The sequence below is a fragment of the Callithrix jacchus genome, chromosome 8 (genome assembly GCF_049354715.1).
Source record: "Callithrix jacchus isolate 240 chromosome 8, calJac240_pri, whole genome shotgun sequence".
NCBI classification, from domain to species: Eukaryota; Metazoa; Chordata; class Mammalia; order Primates; family Cebidae; genus Callithrix; species Callithrix jacchus.
The window spans coordinates 54,391,216-54,414,155 of record NC_133509.1 but is presented as its reverse complement, the minus strand read 5'-3'; the positions used below and the strand labels follow the sequence as shown (position 1 = coordinate 54,414,155).

Below are 22,940 nucleotides of genomic sequence, written 5' to 3'. Positions count from 1 at the left end.
TGCAATCCCCTGGGCTGGGCTACTGTGCAAGTCTCGTTCAGTCTCAAGTCCAGCCCTCTCAAGTCTCAGGTTGCCGGTTCAACAAGGCACCCGGACAAGCGCACCCTGTGGGGATTGCTGGGTAGGGCCGGCCGCCGACGCCCCGGCTGCCGGCTTCACCAGGCAGACCTACTGCCTGGCGTCCTGTGTCTTTTTATACTTGGGAGTTTCCCCGTTCTGTGGGCAACAAAGATCAGTCTGGAAATGCAGCACTGACTCACCGTTTGCGAATTCAACGCGGGCTCCAATCCTGGGTTGTTCTCACAGCGCCATCTTGAGTCCCCTCCCGCTCTGCAGTATTTAGAAGTGATACACTAGATGTACATATAGCAACATGTACTAAGTGGAAAAAAATAGAATTAGATGTAGAATACTATTTTATATGTATACACATACAAACAATCCTACATGTTTCATAATAACACACAAAATGGCAAGACACACTTCAAAACACCAGAATGGTGGTCTTTGAAGGAAAGGGATTGGGAATGGGGAATGGGGAATGGAAATTAAAGGGGATAAGCAAGTAAAACAAGAGTGCCTGTTGTAAGCCAATGATCATTGCTTGTTGGTCAATTGATAAACACTTGCTATAAACCAATCATTAAGCACCATGGACAGAGACATGATTACACTGAAGGTTGCAAAACCACATAAGTCCTGTTCCTTCTTCTTAATATTTTCAAATCAACTTGTATTCATATTATTCCTGCTTCCTAATGACAGACTCAGTAAAAATAATAGAATTACTTCAACAACTGAATTCTTTTATTAAAGTCAGTGAATATAAGTTAAGCTTCTTTTATTATAGGAAACTGGAAAAGTTGCTTTAAAAAAAAGGTGAATTAAATAAAGCCTATATCTTCAAAGTGCTTGGTACGATATATTAAATTTATAACTCGTAAAAGTCACATGAAATATTAAAAACATTTTGTACTCTTTTACTTAGTTTATTCATGTATAAATGAAATCAGTATTTATAAGGATTTGCATTATTTTTATGAATCTCTTGGGAAATGGATATTATTAGATTATCTAGAGATACTTTTATTTATCATGATAGGATTTAAATTGTCAAAGATTGTGTCCTCTGCAGAGACATGGATGGAGCCGAGGCCATTATCTTTAGCAACCTAACTCAGGAATAGAAAACCAAAAACCACATGTTCTCACTTCCAAGTGAGAGCTAAATGATAACACATGGAGACATAGAGGGAAAAAACACACACTGGAGCTTATTGGAGGGTGGATGGGGGTGGAAGGAGGAAGAGGGTCAGGAAAAATAACTAATGGGTACTAGGCTTAATACCTGGATGATTAAATCTGTGCAACAAACTCACATTTGTTACATTTACCTATGTAACAAACTGCACATGCCCTGACCTTAAAATAAAACTTGGAAAAATAATCCAAAAAAATATAAAGTTGTAGAGATTTATTTTTCTTAAAGTTTCCAGAGTCATTCCTCTCTCCTGTGACTCATTATCAACATTTCTCCTTTGTTGCTTTGAATATATTTCTAAGAGACAATTTCTTGGCTCATTGATTTTAGAGTTGCAATCCCAGGTCACTATAGCTTTATTTGGCCACTGTTTTTCAGTGCAGTTAATTAGCCATTTTTTCCACTTATATAAATATTTTAAGTATGTGTGTGCTTGAGATAATAGTCTGTAAATAGCTACAAGGGGAAGATGGCATGAAATTCACAATAGGAGCAAGATAAACTAGATAAACTTCAGCTGCAAGAAAGACTCAGGTAATAGTTTGCTAGCCTGGGGCAGAAAGAAACATGGTTGTGGTGGGGAAATGATCACAGCAAAAGAGTAAATATGAATTATGGATATGGAGAGCAAGAATTAACCTTAGTTTTTAACTAAAACTTAGAAATGACTTGGAGATCCAAAGGTGCAACAGAGTACACTAGAGTCTGGAGTCTGCACTGTGGCTTGGTTCAGGGCAGAACTAAGATGCACATAAAGTTGTTTATGGTACCCAGAGACCTTTGGGGAAATCTATTAGCCTTGAAAAGGAAGACGAATGTGCTTGTTGTTTTCCTAACAAGCTTGTTGTTTGCTTTACTTCTATTTCTAAAGAAGGCCCAAGATATAGAAAGGAGAAAATTCATTGGTTACTAGTCATAAGTAAAGTTTTAAAAAAATAAAATCCCAGTTTCATGGAATCAAGATGTTGAAAGAATAATTGAAAACTTACTGGGAAGAAAACACCTAGAGTTCTAACTCATCCTGAATGGAAATAAAAATGTAGTGTCTGTTAAAATTAGTTGATTGAAGAATGGAGGGGAAAAAGTAAGAAACTAAATGTATAGAGTTTACAGTGGCTGCAATAAATCCTCCTATACTTGTTATGTTTTCAAAACATTTATGATAATTTTCAGGTCTATACAATGAAAAGTTTAGGTAGTGAAGTTGAGTGATTAGACAAAGAATGACAAAGATAAAGGGATAGAAGATGGATCCTTTGAGGAAGACTAAAGAAATTGAGGTGAATAAAACTAGAGGGTACAGATGAGTGATCTTTATTTGCTTTTACTATCATCAAGGATATTAAGCACTTATCTGGCAGAGTAGCTGACACCTTCATATCCACAGAGGATGAATTAAGTGGCTATAAGCTTAATTAAAAGGATGAGAGATTTCCTTTTTGCAAAAGAACATTTGGACTTTTATGTTAATGGAAAGCAGGACACAGCCAAGCATGGTGGCCTACACCTGTAATCCCAGCACTTTGGGAGGTGGAGGTGGATGGATTACTTGAGTCCAAGAGTTCAAGATAAGCCTGGTCAACATGGTGAAACCTCTTCTCTATTAAAAATACAAAAATTAGCTGGATGTGGTGGTGAATGACTGTAATACCAGCTACTCGGGAGGCTGAGGATAAAGAATCACTCAAACCTGGGAGGCTGAGGTTGCAGTGAACTGAGATTGGGCCACTGCACTCCGGCCTAGGAGACAGAGTGAGAATCTGTCTCAAAAAAAAAAATGACAAGATACCTTTTCACAATAGCTAAGAAATATATTTTTAAACCTGAAAAACTGACATTTCCTGGATGGGTAAATAAAAGAAAAGCCAGATACAGGTGATGGGGAGGAAGGCAGCAAACCACATTGCCATGTATGTACCTATGCAACAATCTTGCATGTTCTTCACATGTACCCCAAAACCTAAAAACACAATCATATATATATATGTGTGTGTATACATATATATATATAATGGAACTGGTTTAGATCATATTTTCAGTTTTTTCTAGGTCATTAGATTTATTAAATGAGAATAATGAATATCTTTTATTTTCAAAATTTTAAAATGCAGTGATTATAAATCTAAGAAGTTGCCCAATTCCAATCCCATGCAATTCCATGTAGGTGAATTTAAATTTAAATTATTCCATCAAATGCTAGAGTATCTGTATTTGTCACATTACCGTAAGTTGTTTAAGTAGTATAAATAGATAATGATTATAATTTGTGTCATTATAAGTATTGAGAGCAGTAGCCAGGCAAGAACTAGGAAACTCAAAACAGAGTATCTCCTAATGGCAATGGTCTTAGGACATGGAGGGTCTTGGATGCATCAAAACAATCAAGCACTTATAACCCAGCCAGTCATCCTGGAAGCTATTCGGCGACCCAAAGATGAATAGATACTCAAAAAATGTGAAGACAAGAAAACGAGAGCTGAGTAAGTTTTTAGATCTGCTATTTGCTCTTTGTATTATTTTCTCATCTTTGCTTCTTAAGGGATTCCGAAGTAGGAAAATTTAGCGTTTAGCTCAATTTCTTCCTTTACTCAGTTCTAACTTTCATACCTGTCACTGTTATTCTCCTACCCAGCCTTTCTGCCCTTACTGTCTCCTGAAGCAACCCATTTTTTGTCATCCCTCTTGTGTAATGACAGCTTAAAAATGGATCACTTATTTCTTCATTATTAAAACTATCATGTTTTGCATGCATAAGATCTCCACTAAGGAAAGCCAGCTGGTAATTTTTTGTTTGCCTGCAACAGCCTAGTGAAGTATCCTTCCTGTAGCCACATAAGCAAAACTAGGGACCTCAGTATGTTAAGCTGAAAGAAACAACTCCAATGCTGAAGTATCTTAACCCGAAAGAAAGCAACTCTAGTGCTAAAAGAAAATATTTTGGGGCACTGGAGCTTTTAATATTGCACACCTAGACAAACTCCTACTCTGCCATCTCTTCCCCTTTATCATAATTTTCCACTTAATAAACCATCTTGGTTTCCTGTTGAATTCAATAATTCAATTTCCCCTTTTCTTTTTTCTCATCTATTTCCTTTCTGATTTTAAAAATGTATTTAAATTAGTGTGTAGGCTCTGTCTTTGAGTAAACTTTACACAGAATCTCATATTTTTTGAATGATGTAACAAATCATCTTTTAGTTTTGTTCTTTTCCTTGTAAAGTTATAAGTGAAGTTTACCATTATTTCTTTTGCTCTTCTGAGTTGTCAGGTTTTGCTATTCAAATTTCAGTTTGGAGGAAGTACCACATATATTTCCAGTTCATAACATATTCTTATTCCTACTTCCTGGAAGTCTTAATAGCATTTTTGCTAGAAGGAAATTTTTTCTCTTAGTGATCAGAAGGATTTATTTTTGTCTTTGTTGCCCATTTCTAGACACGTTTTGGTTAGTGTATAGTTCAGGTCATTAGAATTTAGATGTAAATCATAAAATGGTTTGTACAACTCTTAAAATTGTTCTGATAACCTTAGATTCTCATTTATGTTCAATTTCTTAATTTATTTGACATAATTAATGATTATTTCACATTTACATCATCTCTAAGGTATAGCATATTGTTAGGCACTTGATAGTTACAGCATATATACTTGTTGAATGAATGAGTGAATAAGCCAAAAAATCTTACCAGCATTGTTTTTGAGTTGCTTTACAGTCAGTACAAAGAATCACGGTATGTGAAACCTGACCCCATGTGTTATATCTATTTGTTTGTGGAGATAAAGACCAATGCACATTTACTGGATAAAATCCACTGGAAAATTAAATAGTACAAAAGACATTATAATTGTAAGAGTTCAGATAAAAGAAGAAGCCAGAAAACTGACACCTCCTGAAAGTGGAAATTGAATTAGAAATAAACAGAGTGGTTGAGACTCCCAGGTAGTTGATAAATTATAGACTTTCTTCAAATGTTCTTATGCTTTCTGTGGAATGAAAATCTGTATGTGACACCAAAATTGCATTTACTTTGGTGAATATGGATTCCACAAAACCAAGAATTCTTGTCAATGGTATAGTCTCAACCTCTGGAATCATGTCTGGAATCCTGAGCACTCAAGATACTTTTTGGAATTAGTGAACAAAAATCATTCAGAGAACCATTCAGGAGTTAATTGTATACCTAGCATAACTATTTTTCTAAGAAAACACTGCTTGACTAGTGATCATCGTTTTCTTATCATTGATAGTCATTAGTGGTCCATGCTTGGTCCTACATGTAACTGGAGTCAGAAGTCACTAATGTGTAGTTACAGGGCAAAAGTCAGGATGTCCTATCTCTCCCTGTGACCTCAATATCTCTTCCACCTTCCTGACAGACTACTTGAAATCCCTCTGTCAGATTCATTGATTTGTTAAGATTTTCCTTTTTCTCCTAAAACACTTGTTTACAGCAAAAAACAAAAAGCCCTGTTTTGTATAGAATAATGGCTTTGAAAAATGTTTATGTCCTAGTTCCTAGATCTGGCAAAAAGGTACATGTATGATTCATCTAAGAATCTTGATTTACTTGGATTATCGAGACCTTCCCAATGTAATTACAAGGGTCCTTGTAAGAGGAAGAGTCTGGGAGGAGATATAATGACAGAAATACAGGTTGGAGTGATGCGCTTCTAAGAGGCAGAAAGTCATGCGCCAAGGAATGTAGGCAACCTCTAGAAGCTTGAAAGGGCAAGGAAATGAATTATTTTCCAGAACCTCTAGGAGGAATGCAGCTCTGTTGACACCTTGATTTTTAGCTCTGAAAACTCCTTTTAGGCTTCTTTCCTTTAGAACAGTAAGAATATAACCAGTGTGTATGTGTGTTGTAAGCCACTAGATTTGTAGTAGCTTGTTACAACAGCAATAGTAAACTAATGTAACAAGTATTTACTGTAAAGAACTTTGAATGGGAGTCCAAAGTTCTTGGTCCCATTATACATTTTCCCACCAATTACCCTTGTGAGGCTGAGTAGATCACTCCCTGTATTTCTTCCTTTATGAATTATTTATGAAATGTAAATGTTGGACTAAACAAGAAACACTCCAGTGAACAGTGAAACTCTAATGGTTTATTTCTGGCAGTTCTTCATCCTTAAATAACTGTAATATTGTCACATCTCCCCATGCTAGGAGCTGGCCACCATTCTTTAGTTTATTTTCTGGACTTAATTTAAATCATCATCTTCTTTCAGAGTGCAGATATAGACACTATCTGGCTCTTTTCACTCAGTGTTTTATTTCTGTCACTTTTATTCACTCCAAGTGTATTTTGATAAAGAGACTGCCTTTATGTGACATGGTTTTTGTCTTAGGATATCCACTGGGTGTGTATATCTACAGTAGAGGAGATTATTTGTTTCAGATCATATATTTTATATAAAAATTGAGATTAAAAAATCACTTATGATTTCTTCTGTTTTGAACCATATTAGAAGGCTTTTATTTATGATTTAAAATGAATAATAAGACCCCATATTTATTTTTATGATATCTTATGTAAATGTTCCTTGATTAAATAAGTATAGGATTGAAATAGGGATACTGTGATAATTTCTGATGGGCAAACTGTTAATATACTATTAATAAAAACGTTACTGAATTCGGATGTCCTCTCCTGACTCCAGTGTCATTCTTCAGTCCCTTTAATTTATGCCTTCATTCAACAAGTGTGATACACTTATTATGTGCCTGATTATGTTGGTCAAAATTGGTGAATGTGATGGTGGTGGGAGCTACTCTTATGGATCAGTCAAGGCTTCTATAACCAAGAGTCTACATTTTAATTGGAGAAATGGACATTTACATAACCATAAGAAGCAGAGAACAATAAATGCTGATGGTGCAATGAGAATATAGAAACTTGAGCAGATTGGGAAGATTTCACACATAAGAGATATGTTGGCTGGGATTTTGAGAATTAGATTTTGTGTATTGGAGAATAGGAGAAATTTTGAAATTTTAAAACAGAATTGAAACTTCTAAAATCTAATCAAGCAATATAAATAACAGAAAAGAGACTTTGAAAGCTGTATTCTGTGCACAAGTAATTGTTAAGTAGCTCACATGACTGGCTGAAATCATATCCATTCATAAAAACATCATAGTGAAAAGTATTAAAGGTGTCCTTATATCTCACCCAAATAGAACATCTTGGGAAGGGTCAAATCAAAACTATTTATCTAACACAAGAGCAGAGGAGAAATAGGTCCAAGGATGGAAGTAATTTAGTAGTAGTTTTGAAATGCCAAATAGCAGCCAGCTCACCCCTTTAAGTAGAAGTCCAGCATGCATGTGATGAGGATTATTTGGCTGTGTGAGATGTTAATATGATGATACTTATTTTCATGGCTAGAGGCTTTATTGAACATGAATACCTGCCTAGGTAATTCTTTCTCATTTTCTTTCTTCCTTTAGGTAAATAAATGAAAACTGATCCTGGAGTCTGAGGCAATGAATGTAATGAATCACTCTGTAGTATCAGAATTTGTGTTCACAGGACTCACCAACTCATGGGCGATTCAGCTTCTACTTTTTGTTTTCTCTTTGTTGTTTTACTTTGCAAGCATGATGGGAAACCTTGTCATTGTATTCACTGTAACCACGGATGCTCATCTGCACTCCCCCATGTATTTCCTCCTGGCTAACCTCTCAGTCATTGATATGGCATTTTGCTCAATTACAGCCCCTAAGATGATTTGTGATATTTTCCAGAAGCACAAAGCCATCTCCTTTTGTGGATGTATTACTCAGATCTTCTTTAGCCATGCTGTTGGGGGCACTGAGATGGTGCTGCTCATTGCCATGGCCTTTGACAGATACATGGCCATATGTAAGCCTCTTCACTACCTAACTGTCATGAGCCCAAGAACATGTCTATACTTTTTAGCCACTTCCTTGATCATTGGCCTTATTCACTCATTGGTCCAGTTAGTTTTTGTGGTAGATTTACCTTTCTGTGGCCCTAATATCTTCGACAGTTTTTACTGTGATCTCCCTCGGCTCCTCAGACTTGCCTGCACAAATACCCAAGAGTTGGAGTTCATGGTCACTGTCAATAGTGGACTCATTTCTGTGGGCTCCTTTGTCTTGCTGATAATTTCCTACATCATCCTGTTCACTGTTTGGAAACATTCTTCAGGTGGTTTATCCAAGGCCATCTCCACCCTGTCAGCTCACGTCACTGTGGTCATCTTGTTCTTTGGACCACTGATGTTTTTCTACACATGGCCTTCTCCCACATCACACCTGGATAAATATCTTGCTATTTTTGATGCATTTGTTACTCCTTTTCTGAATCCAGTCATCTACACATTCAGGAACAAGGACATGAAAGTGGCAATGAGGAGACTCTGCAATCGTCTTGTGCATTTTACAAAGATTTTGTAAATGGGTTGACTGTGAAGATGTGTAACTAAGGATTATTTCCCATGCTTGTTGCATAAAAGATACTCTGCAATTTCAGACAAATACTGAAGAAGACTCAGGCCATATTATATGCCTGAAAATCTACTAAATTATGGTAACAATTTCACCACTAAATTAGAAGTGATGTTACTGGGCACAGTGTGCATCAAAGTGCTAAATATTAAATCTTACATCTTTTGTAACCAGTACTTTGAAAGACCTTGTTCTAGGAGTGCCACATAATTGAACAAATAACAATACTACATCTTTTTTTCTATTAGATTATTCTATTGATAAACTACACATTCAATTAATCTGTTTACTATCTCTATTCCCCATCTCGCTCTTTTTTTTTTTGAGACAGGGTCTCACTATGTTGCCCAGGCTAGAGGGCAATGGCACCATTGTGGTTCACTGCAATCTCTGCTCTCTGGCTCAGGGATTCAACCAATTCTCCTGCCTCAGCTTCCTGAGGGCTGGGATTACAGGTGCCCATCACAATGACTGGCTAATTTTTATATTTTTAGTAGAGATGGAGTTTAACCATGTTGGCCAAGCTGATCTTGAACTCCTGACCTCAAGTGATCCACCTGCCTAAGCCACCAAAAATGCTGGTATTACAGGCATAAGCCACTGCAACTGGCCTGTTTAGTACCTAACACTCTCTATTTTAATTACTTTTGTTCCTAAACTGTTTGCTTTCTATTGCTCCAGTCTCTATATATTTTGCCTCCTTATCAGGCTTCTCTCTCTGGCCATCTGGAAAATTGTTAGTCCTATATTTAGAATATTCAAATTTAAAGCTAGAGTGTATTACCAACACTGTTCGTTCTAATCCCCTGAAATTACACATCGTAAAATCTAAGAACCGAGCAGTGACTAGTCTGCCCAAAGGCACACAGCTGGAAATCATCAAAGAGAACCAGGCATCAGAAACCATAACTCTGGTTCCTAGTTCAGTGCCCTTTCACTTTCAGATTAATTGTGTTTTTGATTTGATGCTCATTTTCCAATCTTCCAGCTTTTCCTGTAGGCCTAATTTTGAGTCTATTTGAAAAGAGAGCATTAAAATGATCATTTGTATTCCTTCCTACCAGTAAATCATCAGCATTTAGTATTTTATCATTTCTGAATCCTCCTCTAATGTCTACCACCACCACACATTTCCTTGTTCAAGTCCTACCAAAGCTGAATTTTTAAATCATTCCTCTAATTATGAAAAAAAGCTTGAACTTATAACAGTATTCTTTTGTCTGTGGTAGTAGTCACAGAGACCCTTGATTCAATTTTATAGGTTTGAAGTTCATTCCATTACTTATAGTTGATGATGTTTCTTCTTTTGGGAAACAAAAATGCAATTGGTGAATTACATAAGTTACACTAAGATATTTATGCCTCTTTTTTAGGAGGATAAACTTCAAATATTTCAGCAAAAATTAAAATATTTATAAAATACGTATGAAAATTCTTTACTCCAAAATTCTGTGGCTTTCAATCTAATATTGTTACTAAAATATAGAAACAAAACTATTAATTGATGTTTCCATCATGAGGTAATGACACTCTGATTATCTTTCAGCATTTGTGTCCTAGGGGAGCTGATAACTGATTTTACTCATAGAGTGCTTCTAATGGTCCAGGTACTGTTCTAAGTGCTTTATTTGAATCCTATGAAGTGGCTTCTCTCATTCCCATTTTAGAGAGGAGGTGTCTGAGGCACAAAGTTGCTAAATATCCTCAAGGTTATGAAGTAGTAAGTCTTGATTCAAAGTCTGCTAGTTTGAATTCAGAGTTTGTTCTCACAACCTGTGTGGTATAATGTGTCTCTGGGAATAAAATGTATCAAAATATCTCTTTTACTTAAAAGCAATCTCTATTTGTGGGCCCTCCACTGGTTGACTCCATCATCACCACCAAACCCAGCATTTATGGGGTTAATTAATTTTCAAAATTTTATTATATATATATATACCCATTTAGCTGTTTCATTGTAGGTGCTCACTAAAATCAGGGAAGTTGAAATGCCAGAATTTCTCTGATACAGAAGAAAATGTCTAAAGTCTCCAGAAGATATTAAATAACTCCTAACCCTACCTTTCTGGGAGGGGTGGGGAGGACATAGCATCACCATGGCTGCTTTAATAAATGATACAAGGGAGGACTGTGCAACAACTCTAAGTGCTCACGCACATGGTAATGATCTACCAATACTTTGCTCAAACTTACCTTTGACCATTTAATTCCACAAACACCAGGAAAAAGGAATATCACAGTATTTAAAGTACTGTTGGATACAGAGTTGGCATTTACTCCCAGATTCCTGAAGGGTCGTCCCTGCTCTTTTGAGTGAAGACATTTGGAAGGTGGGTAGTATGTGGAGTCCTAGTTCAGATCAGGTGCATGTTGGGTTCACCAAATGACAACCTCCCAGTGACTATTACATCACTTCCTGAATGAATAATTGGAAAAGATATACTTGGTAGTTGGTACAACTCCATACTTGTTCCTTGTCCTGTGGGTTACAGCTATTATAGTAAGGAGTAAATGTCCTATCCCCCAGTATAAAATAGTATTTTTTTTGAGACAGGGTCTCACTGTGTTGCCCAGGCTGGAGTGCAAGGGCACGACCTCCAACCTTCACCTCCTGTGTTCAAGCAATTCTCCTGCCTCAGCCCCACACCCCCACCCCACCAGTAGCTGGAATTATAGGTGCATATCACCACGCCAAGCTAATTTTTGTATTTTATTAGAGACAGGGTTTCACCATGTTGGGGAGGCTGGTCTTGAACCCCTGGCCCCAAATGATCCACCTGCCTTGGCCTCCCAAAGTGTGGTGATTACAATTGTGAACTACCACACTTGATCTAAAATAGTATTTCAAAAATTATACTGCATTATGTAGGATAAAAAATACCCCAAAGAGGGAGGACTCAAGATGGCGCTGTGAGAACAACCCAGGATTGGAGTTCTCGTTGTGTCTGCGGAGAGGTGAGTCTGAGCTGCATTTCCAGACTGATCTTTGTTGCTCACGGAACGGGGAAATTCCCAAGTGAAGAGGAGACGTGGGACGCCAGGCAGATATTCCGCCTGGCGAAGCCGGCAGCCGGGTTGGCGGCGGCCGGCCCTACCCAGCGCTCCCCACAGGGCGCACTTGTCCGGGTGCCCTGTTGAACCGGCAACTGGAGATGTGAGAGGGCTGGACTTGAGACTGATCTAGACTTGAACAGTGGGCCAGCCCAGGGGATTGCAGGAACAGAGCGTTAGGATTGGCCCAGTGGGACGAACAAAACCGCGATTTCAAACAAGCCCTGTGCAGATGGCCCGAGACGCTCTGAGGGGGAGGGGCGGCCACCATTACTGAGGCAACCCGCCCCAACTGAGATACACGCCCATTGCTGACGCAGCCAGCCGTTGCCGAGGCAACCCGCCCCAACTGAGATACACGCCCATTGCTGACGCAGCCAGCAATTGCCCAGGCAACCCGTCCCTACTGAGATACACGCCCACTGCTGACACAGCCTGCTGTCGCCGAGGCAACCCGCTACAACAGAGAGACTCCGCCACAGGGCGTGGCGAAGAACAGCAGAACAGCGGAGCCAGGGTGAGCCTCACAACAGCAGGGCGGAGCCTCGGCAGGCAAACAGTGGCTAGTCTGCATCCTAGCTGGGCAGGACCTCAACGGACATCCAAAAATAAAGCCCAAACCCCTCAACACAGAGCATTTGAGAAAAAAAAGGGTTTTTTTAATGAGCTCTGTTGCAGCAGAATCAAACATAGCAGCCTAACAGCCCTGAATGAACAACACAGCTCACAGCTCAGCAATTAAACCCCTATAAAGTACAAACTGTCTCCTCAAGCAGCTCCCTGACCCCTCTATATCCAAAAGACTGACATTAGGCAGGCACCATCCTGGGACAAAGATAGCAGAAAAAGAAACTGGTAGCATCCCTCGCTGTGCCACAGCTGCTAGAGGTGCACCCCAGACAAGCAGGGTCTGGAGCGGACCTCAGCACTCGTACAGCGAAGGGGCTAGACTGATAGAAGGAAAACCAAGCAACAGAAATACTTCATCATCAACATTCAGGGTGTCCACTCAGAGACCCAATCGAAAAGTCAGCAACTACGCAGACGACCAGCGGACAAATCCACAAAGATGGGAAGAAACCAGCGCAAAAAGGAGAAAAACACCCGAAACCAGAACACCTCGCCTCCTAGAAAGGACCAAAACTCCTCACCAGCAACGGAACAAAGCTGGATGGAGAATGACTGTGACGAAATGACGGAATTAGACTTCAGAAGATGGATAATGAGAAACTTGTGTGAGCTAAAAGATCATGTATTAAATCAATGCAAAGAAACTAAGAACCTTGAGAAAAGATTTGAAAAAAGATTTGAGGAAATGATAACAAGAATGGATAACTTAGAGAGGAATATGAATGAATTAAAGGAGCTGAGAAACACAATACGAGAACTTCACGAAGCATGCACAAGTTTCAATAGCCGAATTGACCAAGCAGAAGAAAGAATATCTGAAGTCGAAGACCAACTCAATGAAATAAAACGAGAAACCAAGATCAGAGAAAAAAGCGCAAAAAGGAATGAACAAAGTCTCCAAGAAATGTGGGACTATGTGAAAAGACCTAACCTACGTTTGATAGGTGTACCAGAAGGGGACGAAGAGAATGAATCCCAGCTGGAAAATACTCTTCAGGACATCATCCAGGAAAATTTCCCCCACCTAGCAAGACAGGCCAACACTCAATTGCAGGAAATTCAGAGAACACCACAAAGATATTGCGCAAGAAGAGCAACCCCAAGGCACATAATCGTCAGATTCAATAGGGTTGAAATAAAGGAGAGAATACTAAGGGCAGCCAGAGAGAAAGGTCAGGTCACCCACAAAGGGAAGCCCATCAGACTCACAGCAGATCTCTCGGCAGAAACACTGCAAGCCAGAAGAGAGTGGGGGCCAATATTCAACATTCTTAAAGAAAAGAACTTTCAACCCAGAATTTCATATCCAGCCAAACTGAGCTTCAGAAGTTAAGGAAAAATAAAATCCTTTGCGAACAAGGAAGTACTCAGAGATTTTGTCACCACCAGGCCTGCTTTACAAGAGCTCCTAAAAGAGGCACTACACATAGAAAGGATCAACCAGTACCAGCCATTCCAAAATCACACTGAATGCTAAAGAGCATCAATATAATGAAGAATCTACAACAACTAACAGGCAAAACAGCCACTTAGCATCAAAATGGCAGTATCAAATTCACACATAACAATATTAACCCTAAATGTAAATGGACTAAATGCACCAATCAAAAGACACAGACTGGCAAATTGGATAAAAAGCCAAAACCCATCAGTGTGCTGTATCCAGGAAACCCATCTCACATGCAAGGATACACAAAGGCTCAAAATAAAGGGATGGAGGAAGATTTACCAAGCAAATGGAAAGCAAAAAACAGCAGGAGTTGCAATTCTCATCTCTGATAAAATAGACTTTAAAGCAACAAAGATCAAAAGAGACAAAGAAGGCCATTACATAATGGTAAAAGGATCGATACAACAAGAAGAGCTAACGATCCTAAACATATATGGACCCAATGCAGGAGCACCCAGATACATAAGGCAAGTTCTTAAGGACTTACAAAAGGACTTAGAATCCCACACAATAATAGTGGGAGACTTTAACACTCCACTGTCAATACTAGACAGATCTACCGGACAGAAAATCAACAAGGATATCCAGGGCTTGAACTCAGACCTGGAGCAAGCAAACCTGATAGACATTTACAGAACTCTCCACCCCAAATCCACAGAATACACATTCTTCTCAGCACCACATCACACCTGCTCTAAAATTGACCACATAATTGGAAGTAAAGCACTGCTCAACAAATGCAAAACAACTGAAATCATAACAAACAGCCTCTCAGACCATAGTGCAATCAAGTTAGAACTCAGAATTCAGAAACAGACCCAGAACCGCACAGCTTCATGGAAACTGAACAACTGGCTCTTGAATGTTGACTGGGTAAACAACGAAATGAAGGCAGAAATAAAGAAGTTCTTCGAAACCAATGAGAACGAAGACACAACGTGCCAGAACCTCTGGGACACATTTAAAGCAGTCTCTAGAGGAAAGTATATAGCAATAAGTGCCCATATGAGGAGAATGGAGAGATCCAAAATTGACACCCTATCGTCAAAATTGAAAGAGCTAGAGGAACAAGACCAAAAAAACTCAAAACCCAGCAGAAGACAAGAAATAACTAAGATCAGAGCTGAGCTGAAGGAGATTGAGACACGAAAAACCCTTCAAAAAACCAATAAATCCAAGAGCTGGTTTTCTGAAAAGATCAACAAAATAGACAGACCACTAGCCAGATTGATTAAAAATAAAAGAGAGAACAACCAAATAGATGCAATAAAAAATGATAAAGGGGAAATCACCACAGATTCCACAGAAATTCAAACCATCATCAGAGAATATTACAAACAACTCTATGCGCATAAACTAGTAAACCTGGAAGACATGGACAAATTCCTGGATTCCTGTGTCCTCCCAAGCCTAAACCAGGAGGAAGCTGAAACTATGAATAGACCAATAACAAGGTCTGAAGTTGAGGCAGCAATTAAGAGCCTACCTCACAAAAAAAGCCCAGGTCCAGACGGGTTCACAGCCGAATTCTACCAGACACACAAGGAAGAGCTGGCACCATTCCTTCTAAAACTATTTCAAACAATCCAAAAAGAGGGAATCCTTCCCAAATCATTTTATGAGACCAACATCATTCTGATACCAAAACCCGGCAGAGACCCAACAAGAAAAGAAAACTTCAGGCCAATATCCATGATGAACATAGGTGCAAAAATCTTCAATAAAATATTGACAAGCCGATTGCAACAGCAAATCAAAAAACTTATTCATCATGATCAAGTAGGATTGATCCCGGGGATGCAAGGCTGGTTCAACATACGCAAGTCTATAAATGTAATTCACCACATAAACAGAACCAAAAACAAAAACCACATGATTATCTCAATTGACGCAGAGAAGGCATTTGACAAAATTCAACAGCCCTTTATGCTAAAAACCCTCAATAAACTCGGTATTGATGGAACGTATCTCAAAGTAATAAAAGCTATTTATGACAAACCAACAGCCAATATCATACTGAATGGGCAAAAACTGGAAGCATTCCCTTTGAATTCTGGCACTAGACAAGGATGCCCTCTCTCACCACTCCTATTCAATATAGTACTGGAAGTTCTAGCCAGAGCAATCAGGCAAGAAAAAGAAATAAATGGTATTCAAATAGGAAAGGTGGAAGCCAAATTGTCTCTATTTGCAGACGACATGATCGTATACCTAGAAGACCCAATTGCCTCAGCCCCAAAACTCCTGAAACTGATAAGCAACTTCAGCAAAGTCTCAGGATATAAAATCAATGTGAAAAAATCACAAGCATTCGTCTACACCAATAACAGACTTAAAGAAAGCCAAATCAAGAGCGAACTGCCATTCGCAATTGCTACAAAAAGAATAAATACCTTGGAATACAACTCACAAGGAACGTAAGAGACCTCTTCAAGGAGAACTACAAACCACTGCTCAACGAAATCAGAGAGGACACAAACAGATGGAGAAACATTCCATGTTCATGGTTAGGAAGAATTAATATCGTGAAAATGGCTATACAGCCCAAAGTAATTTACAGAATCAACGCTATCCCCATCAAGCTACCATTGACTTTCTTCACAGAACTGGAAAAAACCACCATGAACTTCATATGGAACCAAAAGAGAGCCCGCATAGCCAAGTCAATTCTAAGCAAAAAGAACACAGCGGGGGGCATCACACTACCAGATTTCAAACTATACTACAAGGCTACAGTAATCAAAACAGCATGGTACTGGTACCAAAACAGAGATATAGACCAATGGAACAAAACAGAGGCACCGGAGGCAACACAACATACATACAACTATACAATCTTTGATAAACCTGACAAAAACAAGCAATGGGGAAAGGATTCCATGTTTAACAAATGGTGTTGGGAAAACTGGCTAGCCATGTGCAGAAAGCAGAAACTGGACCCCTTCCTGACACCTTACACTAAAATTAACTCCAGATGGATTAAAGACTTAAACATAAGACCTGGCACCATAAAAACCCTAGAAGAAAATCTAGGCAAAACTATCCAGGACATAGGTGTAGGCAAGGACTTCATGAACAAAACACCAAAAGCATTGGCAACAAAAGCCAAAATAGACAAATGGGACCTAATGAAACTCCACAGCTTCTGCACGGCAAAAGAAACAGTCACTAGAGTGGATCGGCAACCAACAGAATGGGAAAAAATGTTTGCAGTTTACCCATCTGACAAAGGGCTGATATCCAGAATTTACAAAGAACTCAAACAGATTTACAGGAAAAAAACAAACAAGCCCATTCAAAAGTGGGCAAAGGATATGAACAGATACTTTACGAAAGAAGACATATATGAGGCCAACAATCATATGAAGAAATGCTCATCGTCACTGATCATCAGAGAGATGCAAATCAAAACCACATTGAGATACCATCTCACGCCAGTTAGAATGGCGATCATTAAAAAATCTGGAGACAAGAGATGCTGGAGAGGATGTGGAGAAAAAGGAACACTTTTACACTGTTGGTGGGAGTGTAAATTAGTTCAACCATTGTGGAAGACAGTGTGGCGATTCCTCAAGGCCTTAGAAATAGAAATTCCATTTTACCCAGCAATCCCATTACTCGGTATATATCCAAAAGACTATAAATCCTTCTACTATAAGGACACATGTACACGAATGTTCATTGCAGCACTGTTTACAATAGCAAAGACCTGGAATCAACCCAAATGCCCATTGATAATAGACTGGATTGGAAAAATGTGGCACATATACACCATGGAATATTATGCAGCAATCAGAAATGATGAGTTTGTGTCGTTTGTAGGGACATGGATGAATCTGGAGAACATCATCCTCAGCAAACTGACACAAGAACAGAAAATGAAACACCGCATATTCTCACTCATAGGTGGGTGATGAAAAATGAGAACACATGGACACAGAAAGGGGAGTACTAAACACTGGGGTCTATTGGGGGGAAAAGGGGAGTGCCAGTGGGAGGGGGAGGTGGGGAGGGATAGCCTGGGGAGAAAAGCCAAATGTGGGTGAAGGGGAGAAGAAAAGAAAGCACACTGCCATGTGTGTACCTACGCAACTGTCTTGCATGCTCTGCTCATGTACCCCAAGACCTATAATCCAATAAAAAATTAAAAAAAAAATACCCCAAAGATACAGAAGTAGTTCCCATTCTATGTCCATTTAAGTGACCAGTGTATCACCTGTAAAATCTAGTCACTTCATGGAGAATGCCAATGGACTATTGTAAACTTATCCCAGTAGTAGTCTATATTGCAGCTGTTTTGCCAAAGGTGGTATCTTTGCTAGAGCAGATTAATATAGACATGGGTATATAATATGTGATCATTGATATTTCCTTTTCCATCTTTTTCAGAAAGGAGAATTAGGAACAGCTAGCATTCACCTGGAATGGACATTGTATAAATTTGTTGTGTTACTCTTTGTCATAATATAGCCGGAAGAGGCCTGGACCACTTGGACATTTTATAGATGGTCTTAATGGTCTATTAATAATACTATGCTGTCAAACCAGATGAAGAAGTGGCAAGCATTACTTTATTAGTACACATATGCTCTCAAGAAAAGGAATAGACACTATAGAGAACCATGAGATTGTCACATAATTAAAATTTTGAGAGTTCAATGGTCCAGTCTATGCTAGGAAGTCCTTTTAAAAGCAAAGAAAAATGTTTTTTCTTCTTTAAAAATTTTTTATTTCAGTAGTTTTTGTGGTACAAATGTTTTTTGTTGTTGTTGTTGTTGTTACATGGATGAATCCTACAGTGGTGTATTCTGAGATCGTGGTGTACCTGTCACCTGAGTAGTGTGCATTGTACCTAATGTGTACTTTTTGTTACCCCTAGCCTCCCTCCCACCCTCCCACTTCTGATTCTCTAAAGTCTGTTATATCACTCTGTCTGACTTTTACTCACAGCTTAGTTCCCACTTATAAGTGAGAACATAGAGATTTTGATTTCTCACTCCTGTGTTACTTCACTTGGAATAATGACCTCTAGCTTCATCCAAGTTGCTGCAAAAGACATAATTTCATTCCTTTTAATGGCTCAGTACCATTCCATGGTATATGTTTTCCTTATCCACTCATTAGTTGATGGGAACTTAGGTTGGTTTTCTACATCTTTGAAATTACAAACTGTGCTGCTATAAATTTATGTGTGCAACTCTCTTTTTCATGTAATGACTTCTTTTCCTGTGGGTAGATACCCAGTAACAGGATTGCTGGATCAAATGTTACTTTTAGCTTTTCAAGGGATCTCCATACTGTTTTCCATAGAGGTTGTATTGATTTACGTTCCCACCAGCAGTGTACAAGTGTTCCCTTTCCTCCACATCCATGCCAACATCTTTTGTTTTTTGACTTTTTAATAAAGGCCATTCTTGCAGGAGTAAGGTGGTGTCTCATAGTTTTGATTTTCATTCCCCTCATGATTAGTAGTGTTGAGCATTTTTTCGTATTTTTTGTCCATTTGTATATTTTTTTGAGAAATGTCTATTCATATGATTTGCCCACTTTTTGATGGGATTATTTATGATTTTTCTTTCTTACTGATTTGAGTTCCTTGTAGATTTTGGATACTAGTCCTTTGTTGGATGCATAGATTGCAAATACTTTCTCCCATTCTGTAGGTTGTCAGTTTTCTCTGATTATTATTATTTTTGCTGTGCAGAAACTTTTTAGTTTAATTAGGTTCGATTTATTTTTGTTCTTGTTGCATTAGATTTTGAGGTCTGAGTCATGAATTCTTTGCCTAGGCTGATGTCTAGAAGAGTTTTTCTGATGTTGTCTTCTAGAATTTTTGTAGCTGCAGGTCTTATATTTTAGTCTTTGATTCACCTTGAGTTGATTTTTATATAAGGTGAGAGACACTAATCCAGTTTCATTCACCTACATGTGGCTTGCAGTTTTCTCAGCACTGTTTATTGAATAGGGTGTCCACTCCCTAATTTATATTTTTGTATGGTTTGTCAAAGATGAGTTGGCTATATGTATCTGACTTCATTTCTGGGTTCTTTATTCAGTTTCATTGGTCTATGTGCCTCCTTTTATACAAGCACTATACTGTTTTGGTAACTACTGCCTTGTAATATAATTTGAAGTCCTATAATATGATACCTCCAGGTTTGTTCTTTAATCAAAGAAAAATTATCACATCTTTTACCTTCTGTCACTAATAGGAAAGAACTATACCTGGTAGATTTCTTCCATTTCTGGAGGAAGCATAGGCTATAACAGGGAATACTACTACAACCCATATACTGAAAGACATGAAAGTCTGTCATCTTTGATTAAGGGGAAAATCTGGGAAAGATTTTTCTGCAAAAGATACACACTTTGTGCAAATAGCCCTACTTCTTGGGCCATACTCCTGGCATAACCAGGTAGTAGAAAAATTGGTGGTGAAAAGAGAAAACTTGAGTTTTACAGCAATCACTAGTTGGATAATTACAACACAAACCTTTATGGGCTTAAGCAATCATTTTTCTAAAAATTACAGAGTAATTAACACATAGACAAGTAATTCCACAAGATGTTACATTATACCACATTAAAGATATGGAGGTATGAGAGTTAGCACATAACAATTAGATCTAGTGGCCCTGTCACATACTGCACCACCCAGAATCCACTCATCTAATGGAACAATGAAATGGCCATTATCAAAATAGTCCTCATGGTGAGCTACAAGAAAGAGGATTTCAACAGCGATGTTTTATATTAATTAACTTTTGCTTCCCCTCCTTTCCCACTAACTAATGAAAAACACTGGCAGAGGCTACCATTTGGGGTTTAGATTGCTCTGAAAAGACATAACTTATTTCTTCTATTTTACCAACTTTCTTCTGCCCTGATATTATTTGCCCTGCTCCGTTTGTCCCCTGGAGAAAAAAAGACTAGATTAAGAGAATAACAGCACAGCTTCCATTTGTCTATCCAATTTCACTCTTAACCCTTCTCCACCCAGTTTTGTGCCTTTATTCAGCTCTTCAGTTATCTGAGTGTGCCATCTCTTGTCCTGGCAGGATCCTGATTGACACAAGTGTACAAAATCAAAAGTAAAAATACCTTGTTTTCCTGCACAATAAATCTCATTGTCAGAAGTACTTATTGCAAAAAGTTTGTCTATTTATTCAGCTGTATGTATTTATATGCACAGCAGTAGTATGTGCTGTATTTGCTATCTACTGTTTCACTCAGTGGTGTGTTGTGATTGTCTGTAACTGTATAGATATCAAACTTACTTTACAGTGGCTTTAGAGAATTTGATTATATGGATATAGCATACGTTTTAAAATTTATCATCAACTGGTGGATATTGTAGTTGTTTTATTTACTATTAACCTCTAAACATTGGAATAAATTTCTGTACAGCTAAATCTTGGTAATCCTGGTACATATCCATAAGTACTCGGTATATGATATAAAAATATAGTGTTACATACATTCTTCTGCCATTTAAACTGTACTAAATATTTGGCACAGTGGCTTTTCTGGAGATAATAAAATAATTAAAGTTAATGTTTTGAGTTAACATTTTCAGGAATTAAACAATGAGTGGTTATCACTATTACCAGAAAAATAGAACAAATATATTAAAAACAATGTTTTGTTTAATAACACTAGAAAAAACACTTTAGTGTCATCTTATGAACTTTTCTATCTTTTGGTTGCACTGGTCAAAGCAAATAGTTCTTTAGTGGCAAAGCCCATGACCCATAAGCTCCTTTAAACTATCATGTTTTTGCATTATCACTTAGTCACTGTCCTCCTGAGGTATATGTAATTAGCTTTATATTTCTTATGGCAGGATATTGTATGGCACTTTATGTGAGAAGAACACAGGCAACTCTCAGAGTGCCGGAACCTGTTCTCTCTATACAGGTAAAGTGGAGGATGCAAATAAATTTAACAACAGGGATATTGGCTTTAGTTTCAGATAAGGTTCTGTTGTTGGAATTACTATCCACATGAGTCATATTCTAAAGTGCATGAGTGTTATTCTAAAGCAAAGTAGATAGGGTCCAGGATAAGGAATAACACGCGAGAATAATTGTGAAAAAGGTTGTTGGCATATTGGAAGAAGCTAACTGGCATTGGCTTTGAGCTAGGATATTGTGCCTAGGGAAAGGTGAAAGGCATTAGAAAAAGTCTGATTTTTCAGTATTTTAAATTGAGCATAGGTTGCAATTAATCACTCTCTTCTCAGTGATTATAGGAATGGTTCTCATCCATTGTCCTGTGATCAACAGGCAAGAAAAATTGACACATGAAAATAGGAAAAAATAGTTATTATATTTTTCTATCAATTTTCTTTTCAAAAGAGATGGGTATAAACTGATCAATTTCCATAACAAGGGAAGCAAATTTCTTATGAATTTGTCAAGTTTGCAAGATAGAATAGTCTCATAGACACTTTATTAGAAATAAAAGATATATAAACCAATAGACCCAAAGCTTAGTAAATTTCAATGTAATGTCATTTAAAAATGTGATTTGAAAATTTTTAAAATAAAATAATACATAAATCACCAGGAGCTTGATTTAGTTTTCCTGGTCTCTTACATGATTTAGAATTACACTGTCTGTTCTACTTGTATCTTTGAACTGTACATAGAATGAAGAAGGATTTAGAGAATACTTATGAATAAAACATTTTTAAGGGATCAGGGCAAGTGAGAAAGCATTCTGAAAGCAAATATAAAAGGTATTGAGTTGGTTGATATTGGGAACAGAAAGGGTAACTTTGTTGTATTTATGTATAGAAATTTAATTTGACTGAATAAGTGATTATAAAACTTTATTTAATCCTTACAATTTACCCTATAAAGTTAGTATTATTAATTGCAATTTGGTAGACAAACTGAGACTCAGAAATTTCAATAACTTGCCCACTACCAACTTGTAAGTGGCTGAAAATTGTATAAATCTTGGTTCCTGAAGCCCATATTCTTTCTAACATGCTATGTCACTTCTCTAAATAAAACTGAAATTACAATAAAATGTGATACATCTTTGCATAGAGGTTTGACCAAAAA

General features: G+C 37.9%; 1 protein-coding gene across 1 annotated transcript; it reads left to right on the top strand.

Moving 5' to 3' along the window:
* Positions 1 to 1,729: 1,729 nt before the first annotated feature.
* On the top strand, positions 1,730 to 10,556 carry OR4F15 (olfactory receptor family 4 subfamily F member 15). Its single transcript, XM_054240684.2, has 2 exons — positions 1,730 to 1,795; positions 7,716 to 10,556. The coding sequence occupies exon 2, from the start codon at positions 7,752 to 7,754 to the stop codon at positions 8,685 to 8,687; it is 936 nt and encodes a 311-aa protein (XP_054096659.2). The 5' UTR covers positions 1,730 to 1,795; positions 7,716 to 7,751; the 3' UTR covers positions 8,688 to 10,556.
* The last annotated feature ends 12,384 nt before the right edge of the window (positions 10,557 to 22,940 follow it).

Coding starts and splice junctions, on each gene's coding strand:
- OR4F15 (XM_054240684.2), top strand. CDS start 7,752: ATGAATGTAATGAATCACTCTGTAGTATCAGAATTTGTGTTCACAGGA.